Source organism: Anser cygnoides, chromosome 3, assembly GCF_040182565.1.
Source record: "Anser cygnoides isolate HZ-2024a breed goose chromosome 3, Taihu_goose_T2T_genome, whole genome shotgun sequence".
Taxonomy (NCBI): Eukaryota; Metazoa; Chordata; class Aves; order Anseriformes; family Anatidae; genus Anser; species Anser cygnoides.
The window spans coordinates 122,276,398-122,296,026 of NC_089875.1; the positions used below are offsets into that span (position 1 = coordinate 122,276,398).

At 53.5% G+C, this 19,629-nt stretch overlaps 2 protein-coding genes across 6 annotated transcripts; both read right to left on the minus strand.

The window, feature by feature from the left end:
* Positions 1–588: 588 nt before the first annotated feature.
* LOC136790574 (sterile alpha motif domain-containing protein 12-like) lies at positions 589–3,975 on the minus strand. Of its 4 annotated transcripts, XM_066995225.1 has the most exons (4): positions 2,517–3,975; positions 1,785–1,882; positions 1,295–1,547; positions 589–1,199 (listed from the first exon to the last, which is right to left on the minus strand). In XM_066995225.1, exons 2-4 carry the CDS (start codon positions 1,842–1,844, stop codon positions 1,195–1,197), a joined length of 318 nt encoding a protein of 105 aa, XP_066851326.1. In that variant the 5' UTR covers positions 1,845–1,882; positions 2,517–3,975; the 3' UTR covers positions 589–1,194. The 4 variants fall into 4 exon arrangements, with proteins under 4 accessions (XP_066851326.1, XP_066851325.1, XP_066851324.1 ...); XM_066995224.1 differs by lacking the exon at positions 589–1,199 and having other exon boundaries at positions 1,278–1,547; positions 2,738–3,975; XM_066995223.1 differs by lacking the exon at positions 589–1,199 and having other exon boundaries at positions 1,278–1,547; positions 2,663–3,975.
* Positions 3,976–4,606: 631 nt separating this feature from the next.
* LOC106048393 (hydroxyacyl-CoA dehydrogenase trifunctional multienzyme complex subunit beta) lies at positions 4,607–19,394 on the minus strand. 2 transcript variants are annotated; one of them, XM_066995221.1, is made up of 16 exons: positions 19,371–19,394; positions 18,076–18,150; positions 17,654–17,695; positions 16,051–16,150; positions 15,794–15,838; positions 14,468–14,567; positions 13,147–13,234; positions 12,395–12,582; positions 10,812–10,992; positions 9,723–9,844; positions 8,074–8,153; positions 7,937–7,984; positions 7,458–7,545; positions 5,995–6,069; positions 5,373–5,537; positions 4,607–4,727 (listed from the first exon to the last, which is right to left on the minus strand). In XM_066995221.1, the coding sequence occupies exons 2-16, from the start codon at positions 18,140–18,142 to the stop codon at positions 4,692–4,694; spliced, it is 1,425 nt and encodes a 474-aa protein (XP_066851322.1). In that variant the 5' UTR covers positions 18,143–18,150; positions 19,371–19,394; the 3' UTR covers positions 4,607–4,691. The 2 variants fall into 2 exon arrangements, with proteins under 2 accessions (XP_066851322.1, XP_047909384.1); XM_048053427.2 differs by lacking the exon at positions 19,371–19,394 and adding an exon at positions 18,518–18,558.
* Between the last annotated feature and the right edge of the window lie 235 nt (positions 19,395–19,629).

The window sequence follows — 19,629 nt, forward strand, 5'->3', positions numbered from 1 at the left end:
ACCCCTACAGCACTGCCCCGGTCGCTGCGAAAAGGAGCAGCCAGAGCCCCGAAACTGCAACCACTGAGCTTGGGGCTTCTCCTGGGGGGAAACAGCCCCAAAGGGGCCTGGTGCTGCCGGGGCTGAGCAGAGTCCCTGTGGGGATTCTGGGAGGTGAGATTTGGGATTAGGAGAGGTGAGATTTGGGATTTGGGGATGTGAGATTTGGGGAGCCTTGCCAGCAAGGACTACAGGAGTAAAAGTACAAACGGGTACAAAACCAGATGGCACGGCGTGAAACAAGCTGTGGTCCATGCAGGGGAGCAGCAGGACCTGGCCCCGGCCGGTGCTCTACTGCCCTGTGATCTCGGGGTCCCCCGGCCCTCTGCAAGCCCCAGCCCCCTGCAAACCCCAGCCCCTTGCTCCTCGCAGAACGGAACGGGCAAATTGGGAGTAAGCCCCCATCACCCGGTGACTCCCCTGTCACCCACCACGCTGGCACCCTCAGGCTGCCCTGGCTGTGCCCCGGACCACCGGGGGAGCCAGGCACACGAGGGGTGCGTGAGCCGGGCATGGGTGCGATGGGCTCCCAGCAAAGAGGGCAGTTCAGGAGCGGGGACCCTTCTACCTCGTGCCCACAGCCCAGGCTGCCTCTCCTCGCCATCTGGGAGGCGGCAGGTCCCTCAAGCACAGCCACTCCGGTGGTTTTACGGCTCCAGCCACGTTTATTGAGGCCCTCAGCCCTGCCCCGTTGCTCTGTGCATCCCGCCAGCCCCGGGGTCGGAGGCAGAGGGTGCCCTGGCACCTCCTTCGTGGGCTCCCCCATCGATGCGCTGCTCCCACGCACAGCCAAGGAAGGTGTGACACCTCCGTGTCCCCTCTCTGTATCCCTCACACCCTGGGGTTGCAGCAGGATCCGGTGGCTGGGGACGGTCCCTGCTGCGTTATTGCCACAGGGCTCCCCACACCCCGCAGGGCGCAGTGGCACCTTGTGGGAGCCGGTGTCACCCAGCAGCGGGTGGCTCACGGGGCGAGGGGCGAGGGCAGGCACCTTCTCCTCGTGTAGCCCTGCCAGCCAGCCAGGTTTGGGCTTTTCTGGGGGACACGGTGGCCTCGGGACTCCTTCCAGCACCGTTGCCGTGTTGCGTTCTTAATTCCAGCCGCCGCTTTGTCATCCCGTGGCATCGCCTCCCTGCCCACAAGCTCTCGTCCACGTCACTCTGGGGACAGAGGTGACCACAGTCCATCTGGGGGGACCCCCCGCGGCATCATCACAGCCGGTGCCCCCCGTGGATGCGCTACGGGGGATGCTCACCCCCGGCGATGCTCAGCAGCTCCTCCAGCTCCTGCTGCAGCCGCAGCCCCAGCAGCTCCCGCAGCAGCTCCCGGCGCCGGCTGCGGGGGGCGACCCCCATGCGCCGCAGGGTCCCCTCGGTCAGTCGCAGCAGGGCCCGGCCGGTGACCGCGTGCTCGGCCGCCAGCTGCGCCAGGTCCCCGTCCCCGCGCCGCGCACCCAGCCAGGCGCACACCTCCGGCACCGTCCACTGCGCCGGGGGCCCCTCCGATACCTGCACCGGGAAGAGAGGGTTGAGCTGGGGTGTCCCCTCGCCCCCCCCAGCCTGTCCCCCCAGCCCCGTGGGAGATATGGGGTCAGGCTGGCTGCTCCATGCCCAAATTCCACCCCTCCCCGAAATGCGACCCTTCTGCCATCCCCGTGCCCATGCTGGTGCCGGCGCTCACATCCCCGCGGGGTCTCCCCCTCTCCCCCGCGGAGGCTCCAGCCCCCAGCCCCTGCCCTCGCTCACCTCAGCCAGCGGACATCCCTCCGACAGCGCCTCAGCACCATCCTGCACCTCGGCGTCCATGTGGGGGTCCAGCAGGGCGTGGGGTCAGCCGGGGCTCCCTGCAAAGGGGGGGAGGCCACAAAAGCTGGGGTGAGCACAGCCCCCTGCACCCCTATTCCACACCGTCCCTGGGGTGTGGTGGCTGCCCTCCCCCCCTCCCCCGGTGCAGACCCCTCCTGCCCACCCAATTCATGCCCCCCTGGGCTGGAGCTGGGACAAGGCCCCAGCGCCCGTCCCGCCGCGTGGGCGCGCAGAGCCGGGCACACCCGGGAAGTGAGACCAGCCCCGGCTCCCCACCACCTCCGCAAGCCCGGGGGGGCTCCGGCGTGCCCTGGCGCCCCCAACCCAGCCGGGACCCCTTCCCCAGCCCAACGTTCTCCTCCCCACCACCCGTCCACCTCACGCCTCTGCCCTGGGTCGAGCAGGAACCCACCGCACGGAAAAGCAGGAGAGCAAAAGAAACCTTTGCCCGGGCCCTCCCTCTGCAGGCACAGCCGCACGTGGGCACCCCAACAGCACCGCAAGGCTGCCAGGGGTGCGGCTGCTCTGCAAGCTCGAATCGTGCCCCCCCCTTCCTCTTGGCTACCCCATCCCTGGCTGCACCCTCCCCAGGGGCCGGTGAGACCCCGGCCAGAGCCAGACACGACATTTCCCGGGGGGTCAGAGGAGCGCAGAGCAGGGCAGCGTCCTTACCGCGACCAGGCGAAGGAGCTCTGCAAAGGCTCCCCCCTCTCCCGTCCCCGTTAGGCGCAGGATGGGCCCATCGCGGCCCGTCCCACGGGGTGAAAGCCCTCGTGTACCCGTACAGGTCGACGTGGGACGCACCGGAGCAGCCTCACCTCCAGCGTGAGCTCCAGAACAGGGCGAGCCCCGAGGATGAGTCACATCCCGAAGGGCTGCAGCCCTGCCCGTACCTGCAACAGCCCCCGGCGCTTGTGCCCCCCTTTCCACGCAGCCCCAGCGGGCTCCTGGGGACAGGTGAGTGCCCACGCCGGCAGGGCCAGCCCCGGTAACAAAGCAAGCACCCACGCATTTCTGTTGGGTGGCGATACGTCTCTTTAAAGGCTGTTTAACTCAACACATCCCGCGAAGCAGGAGTGCAGCGAGTTATTAAGCAACTTCCAGCTGTGGGAGGGGGAGAGAAAAAAAAAAAAAAAAGGTCTTGTGCAGCCAGGTACACGCAGAGCTCCCAGGACTTCCTCGCTGACAGAGCCCTGGGAACACGTTCCTACGCGTGTGGGAAGGCCGGGGATTGCAGTGGTGCTACTTTACACCGTCCTACCCCAACCGGCTCGGAAGCACGGGAAGGCCGGTGTGGATCAGCCCCTGTTCTCCAACCATCGCGCCCATCCCCAGGCCCCAAAGGGACCTCCGCCCCGTGAAGCTCTTCGTGACGTGGACGTACCCAGCTACCCAAACGTGGGCAGAGGAACTGATTTTCAGCCACTCCGGCTGCCCAGCACGGTCCGACCGCAGCCCGCAGCGCGGTGCCTGCACGCACCTCCCGGGGGGCTGCTGCGCAGAGCCCCTTGCGAGCCGCCCCCAGCTCAGCTCTGCAGAGCTTCCCTCTGCTGGGACGCCAAGTCCACTGCTGCCGGTGCTTGACCCCGAAGCACACGAGGTGCTTATAGGAAACCAAAGCGCTGCCCCTTCTCCTCAGGTTCTCTCCCACCCGCAGCCACCTCGCTGCGCAGCGCGGAGCAGCAACGCCGCACAAGATTTCCAGCCACCGCCACGCAGGCACCACCCGCCGTCCCACCCAGCTCTTATCACGGCTTTGCCTCCACGATTGCAGGGCTGCTCAGCAGCAGGTGACTTGCTGAGGCGGTTCCTTCCATACAAGGGAGCCAAAGATTTTTGCAGGAAGATTCTGTGTTGCCTGGCATAACCCAAGCCACCCTCGTCACAACAAAAACATGAAAAGATGAGGGAGGAAAATAACTCAGAACATTAACCAAAAGGGCAAGAACCATCTCATGTTCCTAAAATCCTCAGAGAAAGATGAGTCTGCAGAACCAATGTTTGTCACCAGCTTGCTTCTGCCCAAGTGTTATCCTGTCCCTATTTCTCAATTTTAAAAACACCAGACACCAAAAATGTGTAATTAGGGTGCCACAGAGAAGCGTGAGTTATGCCTGAAAAGCACACGTTACTTTGGTGACTCATTTGGGCACAGGAACTCGAGGTGGATTGTGGAAGCTGTCTCCCGTTTCAGAAAGCAAATACCTGGTTCAACCTTGGAACCCAAAGCCCACACCTTTCAGGCAAGGAGAAGGGAGAGAGGAAAAAAAAAACACAAGCCAAACTTTTTTTCCTGGTTTATTGTGGCAAACATCAGTGACACTCAATTCTCAGAGGCAATTTGCTAATTCCATGCTGTTCAGACATCGTGCAGCAAACCTCCCCCTTTGAACCAGGTCAGCCACTTGAATTTAAGCCTGCTTCTGAAGAAGTTGTTACTCCCGACAACGGCACGTTACCTCACATCTCAGCCTGCCGACACTCAGCACTTTATGGATCTCCATCTCTGAGCTTCATTCTTTGTACACCACTTGGAAATCACTTTTTTTTTTTTCCAGGGAAAAAAAAATAAATCTTGCTTACCAAAGAATTACAGTAGAAATCAGACTGGTTACAAGGACCTTGGAGACACTAAGAGCCACATTAACTTTTATTTTCCTCGACCCGGAATATGTCTTAGAGTGCGTTTATTAGCTGAAAATTACCAGCAGTGTAGCTAGAAGGTATTTACAAAGGCCACCAAAAATCCTTTCCAAGAAGGATCGTTTGTATGTTTTTATTAGTGCATTGAAATGGCATTGCCAGGCACAGGACACATGAATACTCGTTCAGCAGTCCCTTGTCCCATTACTGAGGGTAGAGTTCCACTAGCATTGCATGCCCCTAGAAATGGAGAGAAAGAGAGAGAACGGTCACAGAAAGGACTAGGTGTTACAGGCAGGAGTCAACAGGAGATGCCCATCTCCCGCCCTTATTAAAACAAAGGTGAGGTAAGAGCCCAGAGCCGATTCACCACCAGGATTTGCTCTGGCAGCTCCGTGACAGCACAGGGCTGCTCCGAGTGCCGAGGCAGCAGCCCGGCTGATCAGCGCACCACGCTGCTCCCAAGGCAGCTCGTAAAGCACTCAGTGAGGAGAGAGCCAGGGCCAGGCCCTCGGGTTACCCACCCGGGCTGGGTTCCTACAGAACGACCTCCAGTCAGCACAACGCTGAACCAGGGCTCCCATCCACAGCCTCGACTGCTGACGGCAACCAGGCACAGCCCATCTCCCACCCATTTTTCTTGTAAAGATCTTTCTTCCCAAGATTTGGAAGGATGACCCTCGCCAGCCAAAATCTGGGAAGGTTTTGAGAGCCAGCACACAAACCCCGAGAACATGGCAGAAACCTCTCCTTCCCCTGTGTATCCCACAGGCAGCAACACGCTGCATCCCCGGGTGATTCTCCTGCTGGGCCAGAGGGACTCGTAGGTGGTCAGGGCGGAGGGAGCTTCCAAGGGAACAGTGACAGACCCCACGGCATCATTACCTGCCCTCCCGCGGCACAGGCAGCAACCAGGCCATACTGCCCTCCCTCCTTCTTCAACCTGTGGGCAGCAGTAATTGCAAGGCGGCAGCCAGTGGCACCGAAAGGATGTCCCAGCGAGAGGGAGCCGCCCCAGGTGTTGAACTTCTCCAGAGGAGGGGCTCCAACCTGCAGGAACACAGAGGGACACACGTAATAATCGCCTGTCTGGAAAGAGACTGCGACAATACCGAACCCCCACAGCCAGCCTGGGCTGCTGGGAAGCGTTCCTCAGCATGTGCAAGTGCCTGATGATGGCACAGAACTACACCAAAAGCTTTACTGCTCCACCCCCAGTCAGGCAGGTACAGTCCGTGCTGTCGGAAGGAATACAGGAGCTCTGAGCCCCAGCCGCTGCTTTAATTCCTGCCTCGCCAGCAATCCCTGCTGCGGCTCTAGGTCCCCACCTGCTGGCAATGGGAACGCCTCCACGCCCACAGAAACTTCTCACGCTGGGATTCACCGGCCCAGAGCTCCAGAAACGTTACTGCCCCTCACAGAACATGACAGCAGCTCTAGCCACGACGTGGAATCCAACAATGCTGAGTATAAACGAAATACAAAGACATCCTGGCTGCGTGCTTACCTTTGACTTCCTGCCCATGTAGTTTTGTGCAAACCAGTCTGAATCCATAGCTTTCAAGTTAGCCAGTATCTGCCCCTGAAAGGGAAGGGAGGGCAGACTTTAAGGAAAGCCTACAGACAGTGCTAGCAAACAGGAGATACCCCAAGATCAGCTCCAGCCACAAAACTAATACAGCCAACTGAAAAAAGCATTTTACAGGAGCAACTCCGTTAGCCAACATTAACTCAACCGTAGAATCACAGACCTTAAGGATCACCCAGTTCCAGCCCCCTGCCATGGGCACGACCCCTGTCCCCAGCCCAGGCTGCCCCCAGCCCCATCCAGCCTGGCCTTGGGCACTGCCAGGGATGGGGCACCCACAGCTCCTCGGGGCAGCCTGCGCCAGGGCCTCACTGCCCTTGGAGGGAAAGATTTCCTCGTTATACATAATCTAAACCTACCTTTTTTTTAGTGTAAAGCCATTCCCCCTTGTTCCATCACCCCACTCCCTGACAGAGTCCCTCCCCAGCTCTCCTGCAGCCCCCTTTAGGTACTGGCAGGCCGCTGTAAGGTCTCCCCGGAGCCTTCTCTTCTCCAGGCTGAACAACCCCAACTCCCTCAGCCTGTCTGTAGGAGAGGTGCTCCAGCCCCTGGACCATCTCTGTGGCCTCCTCTGGACTCGTTCTAATTCTTCCGTGTCCTTCTGGTGCTGGGGGCCCCAGAGCTGAGCGCAGGGCTCCAGGTGGGGTCTCACGAGAGCAGAGCAGAGGGGGACAATCCCCGCCCTCGCCCTGCTGGCCACGCTGCTGTTGGTGCAGCCCAGGGTACGGATGGCTTTCTGGGCTGCAAGCGCACATTGCCGGTTCACATTGAGCTTCTTGTCAACCAGCATCCCCAGGTCCTTCTCCTCAGGGCTACTCTCAATCCATTCCTCACCCAGCCTGGATTTGTGCTTGGGATTGCCCCGGCCCAGGTGCAGGACCTTGCACTTGGCCTTGTTGACCCTCACGAGGTTCACTCAGGCCCACCTCTCAGCCTGTCCAGGTCCCTCTGGATGGCATCACTTCCCTCCAGCGTGTGGACTGCACCACACAACCTGGTGTCATTTAGCTAGAAAAAGACACTGTCCAATTAGCAAGCCATGTCACCAAATTAACACATCCTAACCTGTTAGTAGATGACCTGCAGAAGTGGTTTCCTTCATACAAGGATCTTGGTGACTTAAGATTTATTTTTTTTTTACATGGTTTCTTGAAGAACCTGTACTCCCTTGGTGACCTCAAGCAACATAAGCCTTCCTTCCAATGGATTGTGTCAGCACATAAAATGTTGGTTATTAACTATATATATACTCCACTTACATATCTACATTCAGGGAAGATCTTAACAAGTGCTTTCACCAACACAGAAGTGAAAAAACAAAAGTCTGTCTACAGAACGGCATCTTACAGCTAGAGGGAGCCTTGGTGTTCAGAGATACTTACAGCAAAGGCTTCATGGAATTCAAACACATCGATATCAGCCATGGTTAGACCAGCCTTCTCCAGCACTTTGGGCGTTGCATATGTTGGACTGAAGAAGAGATAAGAACCAGGAGTCGCACATGAATATGTTTCCTCCCATTATCATTCCCGTTTTTCCGCAGGAAGCCACATTACATCCCATCTCCCTAGGATGCACGGTACGGCTCTCTGCCTTTCCCACTCTGGCTGAAACAGCCCCAAGGAACTACCACCAGCACCAACGTGCTGCGACGCCCCCCAGCAAACCAGGGTGGATATTTCTGCCACTGCTGCTCTCCCACGTTAGCCACGCGCCCTGCCAAGTCACACCTCCCACACCAGCTCTCACACCTTCGTGAGAAGGCACAACAAGAAAAAACAGGACCAAACATGCAATGGCAAGTCAAGGCCGTTGTACACGTTCGGGCTGTTAGGGGAGGCTATTCGTCATCGCCACCTACCCCAGCAGCAGTTGGTCCTTTGGGTCCTGGGACACATACACAAAGTCCCTGCAGAGGAGAAATGCTGTTAGTAACGGAAGGAGGAGAAGGAAACGAGAGCGGGCTTCAGACCCCGCATACAGCAGCCCCTCTGTTACCTGAGGTAGGCCTTCGGTTTGTACCCCATCGCCAGAGCCTTCTCTTCAGACATGATCAGCATTGCCGAGGCGCCGTCTGTCTGCAACAGGCAGAAGAACCCAGTGAGGCCGCTGCCCAACGAGCGGGCGCACGCCGGGCACAAAAGGAGCCTGACAACCCCGCGGAGCAGCCCCTCAGAGAGACCCAAACATAGCCAGGGCCGCCAGGCTCTGCCACAGTGCTCCAAGATTTGCAAAGCTGGCTTTGCTGTTACAGAATCGCAGAGTTGTAGGGGTTGGAAGGGACCTCTGGAGATCTTCGAGTCCAACCCCCCTGCTAACAGCGGGTTCCCAACAGCAGGTTGAGCAGGAAAACGTCCGGGCCACTGTGTCCCCATTGCTTGCCTTGCCGAACTGAATCCCCAGCTTGCACTCCTGTTTGCCCGAGCTACACCCACAGGCCTCACGCGGGACGAGGATTTTATGAGGAATTATTTATTTTCCAGCACGTGCAGGAGCCCTGTGACACAGGACAAGTCTGCCTGACTGAGCGGATGGACAGACAACCCCCGAATGATGCAAGCACACCCTGCTGGAGCACCTCCTTACAGTCCACGACTCCCTCTGGTTTCAAGCAGGACAGAGGTGCCCAGCTGCACTATCGGTCCTTAGGACCAAACACACCTGTTCATTCAGCCCCATCCCCAAACTGGGGTATAATTCTGGGATGCCAAAAGCCACAGGCTCAACACACTGCAAAAAGGAACATCATGGCCTTGGCAACATGATCACTCCTTTCTGGGATAACTGTCCAGCCTGGCCTACAGCTCTGCTGCGTGCAGCACACCAGCAGTGTTTCAAGTGTTCCTAATACCAAGGCTATGGCATTATCAGGCCTCTGCGAGTCCCCCTGAACCTTAAGGAGTTGGTATCACTGCTGCTTTAGGAGCCCCAGCAGCAGTTGTGCTCATCACAAACTGTGGGACAGCCTTTTAAACACACGAGAAACTGTCAGGGCTGCACGCAGAAACAAGACTGTGCCTTCAAGTTCTTTGTGGGAGACTGCCAGTGGCAATCACCCTCTGTCGAGTCTCAGGAACTGGGACCCAGACACACCTCACCTAACTCACAAAACTACATTAGATTTCAGCATGGTTGATGGTTGGACTTGATGTCATCTTGAAGGTCTTTTCCAACCTAAATGATTCTATGAAAAGAGCTTAGCTTAAAAGCCTTAGAGAGAAGACAAGGAGCATACGTGGAAGAGGGCTCCATCACAGATGTGCTAGAGAAATCTCCTCTTCCTCTCTGTGCGTTACAGGGTAAGCCTTAACGTGACGAGCTTAGTCCAAAACTACCAACTTCTAGACTTACAACGTGATTGATCTCATCCTGGAACAGAATTTCTACAAATCAACCCCAGGTTGCTTTTTCAAGAGACACAGCTATGGAAAGGCAAACATGTAAAAAGAAACAATTTCAGGGGCTTAATTCTTGACTTGAAAACAAAACAATCCAGTCCCCAAGTTCACTACAAAAAAAAAAATCTTATAGCAGGTGATACCACAAAGGAGACAACTCATTCCCGCAGATTACACCAGCTGAGTCTACGTGCCTGTGGAGGCAGAGGGCAAACCAGAGTTTCCCCGGCTGGCTCACGAACACCTTACCAGGAAGGATGAGTTGGCAGCTGTGACAGTTCCATATGGTTTGACAAAAGCTGGCTTCAGCTTGCCCATCTGCTCCATTGAGGAAGGGCGGATCCCATTATCTTTGGTAACCGTATCTCTGCCTGTTGATGATTAAAAATAAAGTTCAGCAAACATGAATTTGTACATCAGGACTTCAGAAAAAAAAATCAGAAAATTATGCTTTTTATGACAGATTGGAGGAAGAAAAAGGGAAAATCCATTTGCAGTATCAAGCTATTTAACATGGCCAAAAATATCACTTAAAAATTGAAGCTGCTTTACTTTCTCTTTAAAGACCAAAAAAAAAATGAAGTGCTACGGTCTATCTACAATAAGGAAAAAATACCGCACAGAAAGCCCAGTTGATAAAAAGACTTTAAATAGAGATTATAAAGCCTAAATTGGAGAGCTGGATCTAAATCAGTATATGCTTATGTGCCAAGTTTTGAGGAAGTGAGAGTGCTGGCAAGAACCAAATACATGCATCTTTAGCTATACTGACTGCTTAAACACACCAGCTAACAAAAAGCACCAATAAAGACAGCATGAAACTGCAGAACTGTAAAACCAAGGTCTCATTAGGAAACTAAGTACAGAGTAAAAGTGCCCCAAATTAAAGTGCCCAGACCGTTTCACATCCGAGCAATGACTGTGAGGCCTGGTGAACTGGGGTCTAGCAAGTGGATCATATTTTCGGTGTTCCTACCCAGCACCTGAATTCATCAGACCAGCATGAATTTGTTGCTTATTTCTATTTGTTGTTGATAGCTCGGGGTATAAAAATCAGTTCTGATTTTCCTTGCTCTATCATCACATTAGCAAGGATACAAGATGGATACTACAAAATTCAGATATGCAAGGATATGTTTATAAATTGAGATATGCATATCTAGAAACAAGCTCTTTTAGTAGTCTTCCAGGGAGCCAGACAGGGCATACCAAAAAGTTAAAATCTGTAACATACACGGAATGTTATGAATTGGTCCCCAGTGCTTCCTCTCCTCTTCTTAATAAAGCACTTCCTTATTTAACTGGTGTGTGCTAGCAGTGAAATACATGCACTTTTACCTGGCACTTTGAAGGGTACCACATCGAGCAGCAAGCCTCCGTCCTGGGCTTTCTTGGCTAGCGTGTGAGAGCGGAGGGCGTACTCATCTTGCTCCACACGGGAAACTGCGAAGGCAGCAGCCAAGCGATCAGCAGAGTGCCCCATGGTCTCGCTGGTGGAGAACTCGGCCACAGCTGGGAGCTACAAAAAAATAAAATAAAGTCAGCACACAGAAATGCCTCTCCCCGCAGCAGTTACGGGTGGTTTACGAAACGCCACTAAGTTCGGAAGCTGGTTAAGCCCCGCACTCAGTGAACGAGGCCCTTCCATTCCTTCAGCTGAGCTGTCGATATTAGAGCTATGCAAATAACAGGCGGCACCGTACGTTTGATCGAGTCAGATCTGGCATGAGAAGAATCGTCACTTTCAAAGCGTATGATTTCAGAAAAAATGGATAAAGTGAGATCCAGGCTGCAGCTAAATCCAGGGGTTTGAGAACCACGCTGGATATGCACATGGTGCTCTGTGAATGTAACAAGGGCTCCCCAGGAGGGGTGACTGGACTTTTTGGGCCAAGATTAACCTATCCTGGGTTAATTAACCTATCCTGGTTAAAAAACCTATCCTGGGACCTTAAAAGCTTCTGCAAAACACCTCCACAAGCAAAGCCAGAGACAGCACGTGAGTTCAGCTTAGCTTTTATTCTTCCGGCAGCACCCAGGAAATCCCTGCATGCATTTAAGTCTGCAATTTTAATATATTATTTTAGACTCTGGATCTCATCTCTGCTACATGTACACTGTGCTTCCCTGCACTCCAGCTAAAGGTGACCAGCAGGAGAGACACACACGGTTTTCTTGTGAAGAGTCTGGTGGCGTTGGAGAGAAGTGCTCTTCCTCCCAACCTCCACCATGCCGTAATTCACCTCCCTCATGACCTCAGAGAGAGGCAAGAGTGGCCCCCTCTACAGCAGGCTCCTGCCATTAACCAGCAGGCTACCCGTTCTCATCGGGGCCCAAACATGGGAACTGAACACATTCAGCACCCAGCAGGACGTGGCTGGGAACAGCAATCATAAGGCAATATTTAAGAGGCATTAATCAAACAGTAACTACATTATTATACTAAGGATGCGCCTTTCCTGAGCATGTCACTTCATTATTTAGGAAACAAGAATTCCTCTGATGCTTTATGACAATGCCATGAACTATGAATTGATGGAAAAAAGCTTCCATTTTTTAGTCTCCAGCACAACGTTTGGCCAGGAGCCGCAGGAAGAGGGAGGAGGCTTGAAATGTTGAAGTAAATTAGGTTTCCTGAAGACCAACATGTAAGAAGACAAAGTCAAAACACAGCGGAGAGTCACGAATGCTACAAGCTGCATCAGACAACTGTAGCTTTAATGTAAATCACAGAGATCCAATAAAGGAGAGCCACGGGAAGCCACCTTAGCCCTTTTTAAATCCATGTATGCTCTCCAGTGAAGCTAAAAAATTACCTGAGCCAACTTGTTTCACACCTCCTTATAAAACGGTTTAGTTTTTAGATTAGTAAGTTTTAATAGTTTTTAATAGCGTCTAAATGCCTGCAAAAAAAAAAATACCTCAGGAGCAAAGTAGTCAGGGCGAATTTTGGAAATCACAGCGAGCTTTTGGCCCAAGGTCTTGGCTCGGTTCAGAGTGAGCATAGTCTTCCTCATCTTCCTGCTGTGACGAATGGGAACATCCGACATTAACTCCACACCCCCTGCTACGACGACATCGCACTGTCCAGCTGCGATCAAACCCACACCTGCAGAAAGAGACAGCTTGCCATGAGGGCTGCGGGGAGAAGCAACGCTTACCTCATTAGTGCCTAGCACACTATATTTTATGTCCTTCTCCAGCCTCCGGCTTTGGCCAAGTGATACAGCACGTGTTTAACTGAGACAGAGCAGGACAAACAGACATTTTATGAAGAACACTAGTTTTGTGATTTTGCTTCCTTTGTCAGGCACAGTGTGGGAGAAGAGCATTCCCAGTGATGCCAATTTTTTTCTCCTCTGCCCAGGCTTAACCAAAGATGACAGTAGCCTGAAAGGCAGCGACTTCCTTATCAAGATTTAGTCTTTACCTCCCAAGCTAACTCGGATACTGAGCAGAGGCTGTGGCTGAGCGCAAACAGAGCCAAGCTGCTGGCAGGCCAATCGCAGGTGCTCAGTTTGTAGTGCATTTTGTTAGTTCACAGTCTTTCTTCTGTTCCAGAATTTCTTCACCTGCTTAGTTACGTTCACTAAGCAGCATGAGCTAGCTGAGGGACGGAGAGGAGGTGCCAAGCTCGGTTTCAAACCACAGCTTGTTCTTCCAGCCAACGTACCTGTGGTCATAGCCTGGTTTGAAGAAATGCAAGCCATGGTGACTGTATGGGCTGGAGTTTTGTCAGAGAAGCCAGCTCCCAAGGCAGCCTACGAGCGACAAAGAACAACTGTTAAAACCTGCACCTTTTGCTCCACGGGGCCAGATCTGCCTCCTGCCCAGCAACACGCCTTTGCAGACTAAGTTGAAAAAAAGCACCTCGAGGACTTGTTAGTGTTAGGTCAGAGGTTGGACTAGGTGATCTTGGAGGTCTCTACCAACCTAGATGATTCTGTGATTCTGAGTTCCCACTCAGCCAGCTACTGCAGCAGCGATTCCCCTCCCTGGACTCTAGGAACTGGAGAAGGCAGCTGCCCCCCTCTCAGGGCTCTCAGTCAGGCTGTGCAATCATCAGGGACAAATTAATTGCACGCCTCATCACTTCTAGAGAGCTTTCAAGCACCTAACGTGGCCTTTGCTTCACATTATTTGCAAAGGTGGCACATGAAAAGAGCTATTTAGAGCCCTTCGGACAAGGCGCTGCAAGTTGCTTCAGCCAGAACAGAAAACATCTGCAGTTCAGCAAGCAGTCTCGTCTGACCCAGCACAAGAAAATTGCTCGCAGCAAGACCTTCCCTAGTTGAGACGTGGCCAACTGGTTTAAAGTTCACCACTTGTTCCCAAGTTAAAATTAAACCGCGGCCTCATCTGACTGGCAGGTGACCAAAGCAAGTATTTGCATACACAAGGCTAAAGCTGCCGATGGAACTGGGGAGCCTCATAATCTCCGAACCCTTTCCAGCACGTTACGTAATCGTTTCGCCGGGTTGCAGAGAATAACAGAAAATCACATGCCACCCGCATCACATTCCTGCAGCAGACCAACCTCTTTCCGTGTATAACGCGCGAATTGGGTGTTCTGCCTGCCAGAAGAAAGGGCAACTAAGCTACTGCATTTCGGATCATTCAAACGCTGCACCTGACCAGGCAACTGAAGTAAATAGATACAAAGCAATCCATCACAGCAAGCTCTGGTCCTCCCAACTACTTTGGACATACCAGCCTTTGAGTCTGATTGGTAATTAGAGCTGAGTGATCAGCAGTCACCAACAAAAGCTTCCCTTTCAGGCAAGAATCAAGCAGAGGCTTCAGAGAACTAAAACATGCTTCATATTGGGCAGATTTCAACAAGGGGCAGAGCCCCACACAGTTACTTGTCTGCCAATACTGGCCCAACTAGCTTATATTCCTAAAGCCAAGGTACACTGGACTTTTTTCGCAAGGGCTTGTTATCTTCATTCTAGAAGAATGAAGAAACAGAAGAAACAGTGCACGTAACCCACCTCTCTGGCAACATTGCTCGTTTTCACTTCCTGGATCACCGTGCCGTAAACAATGTAATCAACAACATCCTTTGGGACACTGGTCCGGTTCAGCAAGCCCCTAGGGAGAAGACAGAAACAAGGAGAATTCGTACCGTGCAAGCAACGGCGTTGCCACAAGCCCTCAAACATCTATCTGCCACTAGCTTGGCTGGAGAACACAGCAACGACGGGGCTGTAGCTGCCAGAGGTCCAAAGGAAATCTTGCGTGCCCAGGTACTTAATGACAAGTGCAACTGACCACAGGCTGCAAATAATCGTAGTGGTATCACGATGCTTTATTACCTAATTTCATGAAACCAGTCACTATCTCCCTCCAGAAGTGGCTGTCAGTATCCTCCCCAGTTTGGAGAATTGTGACATCCAAATTGTAGGAAGAAGGCCCCAGAGAAACCAAAGCCCATTACATTGGTGTAAATGTAAAGCTTCCAAAGAGACGCAGAAAATGAGCAGTGCATTTTCCCAGCTCACTGGGAAACATATTGCATAATTTGCTACAACATCCTGGCAAATATGGCAACACAGGAAATTCCGTTGTAGTGATTAAGGACAGTGGGATTCAGACAGCTTCACGCGCTGCAACCCATCAAATAAAACGAAAATACAGGCACTTCCATCAAGAATTTCTCTCCAGCAGCACCCTAGCCTCCCCCCACCCCAACGCCCAGGACACAGCCCCCAGGCAGCATTAACAGCCCGCCTGCCAACCACAGTAGCCTGCCCTGGCCAAACGCAGCACTCAGATTCGACATGACTGCACCCAGCCTCCCAATCCTTCCTCGGGCCTTGAAATCTCCTTTCCTCCCCGGTAATGCCTTCTTTCTTCTCAACAGCACTTTGCCCTGCGCCTGAACAACAAAAATCCCACTGCTAAAGACACGCAGCTCTTGTCAAATCGCTACAGAATCCAAGGGACAGGAAGGTGGCGGAATTAGCTGGCTGCTCTCGTTGCCAGTTTTCTCTCAATTGCAGACGGTTTTTCCCTTGAATTTTAAGCACACCTCAAGAGTAGCCTCTGTATTTAGAAAACTACGCAGTCAGAATTCAAATTAACTAGTTGTTCAAGTGAGACAACTATGAAACTCCCTGTCACCACACTTTTACTCATGCCCATTGCAAACCTTGCTGCTCCAGCCACCTACTACGGCAGCAGCTGACCGAGAAAAACGAAGTGCTGCTCAGAGACAAGACCAGACAGTCAGCTCTGCGCGTGCCACCGAGCCAACACCAGGACCCCAGCAGTTCTACGAGAGTTTTCTGGGCTTTTTTAGCATCCCGCATACTTACTGCAGCGCTGCTCTGGCTAAGTCATGGGGCATGAGATCCGCATATCTGGAAGATAAAGAAGAAAGGCAGAAAATTAAGGGCAATCTTCTTCAAACCGTACTTTTTCCATAAAGACGGGATAACCGTCAGCAATCTGTCATTTCTGGGCTTGCAGGCATAAAAAATAATTACATTAAGATGACAAGTAAGGCAACTTTTTTCAAAAAATGATTCTACTGTTAACCAAGTGAGCGGGCATTTTCTTATTTTGTACTTACGAAGTGCCAGACTGCAAAAACGGAATACGGACGCCCTCCACCACAACAATGTTCTTCACACCACTTTTGGCTAAGGTCTTCTTACTCTTAGGCTGGACAGCTAAAAGAGAGGCATACCTAACCGTTAACGAGAACACCATCAAGCTTAAAGCTGTTAAAATTAACAGAAAACTATGGAAAATGTTGTCTTTTAGTGCATAAGTCAAAAGCACTGTAGGTAGGACACCTGGGCTGTGATCTTGTCTCTGTCTGGTTAATTATACGATCTGTGAAAGTGCTTTAACAACTCAGTATTTCCCTCGTCAGTCGAGAGATTCATCTACAGCTACACCGAGGCAACAGCACGGCAGAGAACCAAGGCACAAACTCGCAGTCTCCGTTACCATCGGCAAGAGCAGCGCAAGAACAGACACCTCTAAAAACGCTGCACGGCTTCTAAAATGAGTGAGGCAGACCACACTCAAAGCCCTGCAGCCAGAATAAGGCCTCACGCGGTCTCTCACTGCAGTGCAGCAAGGAGCACAAACAGCGATCCGCAACTGCTTGCAGATGTGCTCTTACTGCACGGTGACGGGGAGATACTTCGTGACCAGTCAGCGCAGCTCAGGAACTAACCAACTTGCACTTCCCTGGGAAAGCAGTGGCAAAGAGCGCGTTCAGTTACTGCAGGTAACTTGCTACTTTTCTTTAAGGCCTCCCGTGATTCCAGGGTCAAGATAAAAGCAGTGTCCCGATGCAGCACCATTCACCAGGCCACTGCCAGAGCTCTTCCGAAGCGACGATTAAGAGTTCAGTGACAATTTCCTAACACAATCAGGCCTGCAAATCTTAGCAAGCATTTACAACATGGGGCAGCCCCATTTACAGTCCATTAAAGCACAAAGATACTTTTTAAAAAAAGTGGATTAAATCCAGCTAAACACCGTGCTCAAGCAAGCAAAAGCACAAGTATGAAGCTCCGGCACTGTTCACGGGTTTTACAAGGCTCTCTGTACAAAGCCAGTGAGGTAAGGGGGAGCTACTGTTTAGGTTCCTTTCCAAAATCCAGGCAGCTCAAAGCATCACAGCCACCTGAGCAAGCCCATGGTGACTCCTAGAGCCCCAGATCACCCCAACTGCCCAGAGAAAGACAGAGCTAATTGCCCATGTAACAGCGCAGTCAGTGGATCCACTAAGACCCGAGCCTCTTACTGGTCTCACTGGACATCAGAGCTAATCTCACAAGCTTCCCCTAGTCAGGGACAACCCCGTCCTGTCCTGGGCAAGAGATCTGGTTACCCCTCGACAGCCTGTAACGTCCTGGCTTAGCTTTTCGGTTTAGACACCAGAAATCATAATCCATCAGGTGAGGACACGCTGTGAGCTCTGCAATGGGCACAGCTGCTGGGGGCAAGGGGCATTCGCGTGTTTTGGGGGACTCCACTGCAGTGCTCTGCCTGTAGTTTTACTTGTTGGCACCTTCTGGGGGGCACTCTTGATCTACTGCTGACTGCACTGCGCTTCTGAGATCTGTGCAGGATGAGACGCGTCTGGAACAGGGAGGCAGCTTCACGACCTGCCTGTTAGCACAGACCCACTGCGATGCCTGGTGCCATCACCTTACCTGCAGCCTGCAACTGTGGAGAGCAGCTGAGCGACCGAGCGACTGAAAAACAAGAAAAGGAAAAGAGGATCTGTCAAATCTTAAGTGTTAAAAACATTTCCAGCTTCTGTAAGAAACATTAAAAGTTAAAAAAAGATAACATCATGGTAAGACAACTGCATGCACCTACACATCTGTGAGATATTTTTTATTTCACTCTGTTCAAGAAAGTGGCATAGTTCATACTGCCAGGGTAACACAAGATTCTTCCCACACTGGAAGACGTGGGAAGGACAAACATGTCAGCAATGGAATCAGTTGTTTAAAAAACAGATGACAACGGAACAAAGACTCAGCTACAAGCATCCACTCCAACCCTAACACGGAAAACGGAACTTTGTGACCTCCCAGTTCAAGCCTTTAATAAATGCAAAGATACTTACAGACCCTGGCAGCCCATGCTGAAGAAGCAGGGAGGTTCCGGATGGTGTGGGTCAGCATGGAAGTCATTTTGATATCTAGAGGTGGCAAAGACCGCTGTTAGTCCAATCTGACCTCTTCAAACAACTTCAGAAGAAGCAATCTGCCTGCTTCGCGCAGCCAAAAAAGCCAAGAAAGGGAAGGTGATCCAAGGGCAGCTGAGAGCAGCGGCCCAGAGAACTACTTGCTGTTACTTTTCAAGCAGCATCTAACAGACAAGGAGACCGGGTTGTAACTGTGGCCTGCTATAACGCTCTGCAAATAAACACCGCTCTCCCCGATGACCCAGCCTGCTACTATCAGCAGCCAGGGCAGCTTCAGGCTCCCCCCTCAATAACTGTTCCACCGCTTCCCCCTGGAAAATTGTCCCAGCGCCCAGCCAGTATCACTGTCAGCGTGACTCACCCGACGCCCTCTCCTTGGCACCGTTTCACGCCGCTGCCCCTAATTTTAACTGCTGGTGCTAACCCAGTAACTCCTGCGGCGTTCTCCCTGGGGAGCAGAACGAGCTAGGATCCAGCACCCCAGGCTCCACCTGCAGCCCATCCCGAAACGGGATCCCCAGCCTTCCCCACACACAAAGCCTCGTCTGCAGCTTTTCCTCCCCAGAGTGAATCCTGGAATCATTCAGGTTGGAAAAGACCTCCCAAATCACCTGGTCCAACCACCCCCCTACCACCAATGTCACCCACTAAACCATGTCCCCACGCACCACGTCCAACCTCTCCTTGAGCACCCCCAGGGACGGTGACGCCACCACCTCCCTGGGCAACCCGTCCCAATGCCTGGCTGCTCTTTCTGAGCAGAAATGTCTCCTCGTTTCCAACCTGAACCTTCCCTGGCACAACTCGAGGCCATTCCCTCTGATCCTATCCCTATTTATCTGTGACAAGAGGCCGACCCCCAGCTCCCTGCCGCCCCATTCCCTCACGTTCTCAGCAGGGCAGCACCGCTCCCTCCCCATAACACCCATGCCCCAGAGGCCTCCCTCAGAGGCCTCCCTCAGACCCCTCACAGCCCCCCCATTCCCCTCCCCAGCTCCCCACAACCCCCGGGACACCCCCTAAGGAACCCCCCCCACGGTCTTGCCCAGCCCTGCCCACCACCAAACCCCCCGGTACCCCCCCCACGTACCCCCTCAGGGCCCCCAGAGCCCCCTCACGTACCCAAAACCCCCTCACGGGGCCGCCCCCTCCCCTCAGCAGCCCCCCAGCAGCCCCCCCACCCGGCCCCGCCGCCCCCACCTGAGCCCACTCACCCCAGCGCCGCCGCCACCTCCCCTCAGGCAGGCCCCCGCTCCCGCCCCGCCCCCGGGGCTGCCCCGCCGGCCGCCTGATCAACGCGCCCCACCCCGCCCCTCTCCCGCCGCCCTCCCTCCCCTCTCGCCGCCCCTCTCGGTAGCTCCGACGACGACCGAGGCACGGAGGGGTGCGGGAGCGGAGCGGGGGCGGCGGCAGGCGGCGGTTCTGCAAGACCGGGGACGGGCAGCAGCGGGGGCAGCCTCAGGGGAGGGGCGG

Bases quoted from the DNA above. Each gene is read 5' to 3' on its own strand.
- LOC136790574 (XM_066995224.1), bottom strand. From the start codon at position 1,844: ATGGACGCCGAGGTGCAGGATGGTGCTGAGGCGCTGTCGGAGGGATGT. The intron at 1,548-1,784 runs GTGAGCGAGGGC...TTCCCGGTGCAG, and splicing joins AGGGATGTCCGCTGGCTGAG to GTATCGGAGGGGCCCCCGGC.
- LOC106048393 (XM_066995221.1), bottom strand. From the start codon at position 18,142: ATGACTTCCATGCTGACCCACACCATCCGGAACCTCCCTGCTTCTTCA. The intron at 15,839-16,050 runs GTAAGTACAAAA...TTTATCTTCCAG, and splicing joins TTTTTGCAGTCTGGCACTTC to ATATGCGGATCTCATGCCCC. The intron at 14,568-15,793 runs GTAAGTATGCGG...TCTTCTCCCTAG, and splicing joins TTAGCCAGAGCAGCGCTGCA to GGGCTTGCTGAACCGGACCA.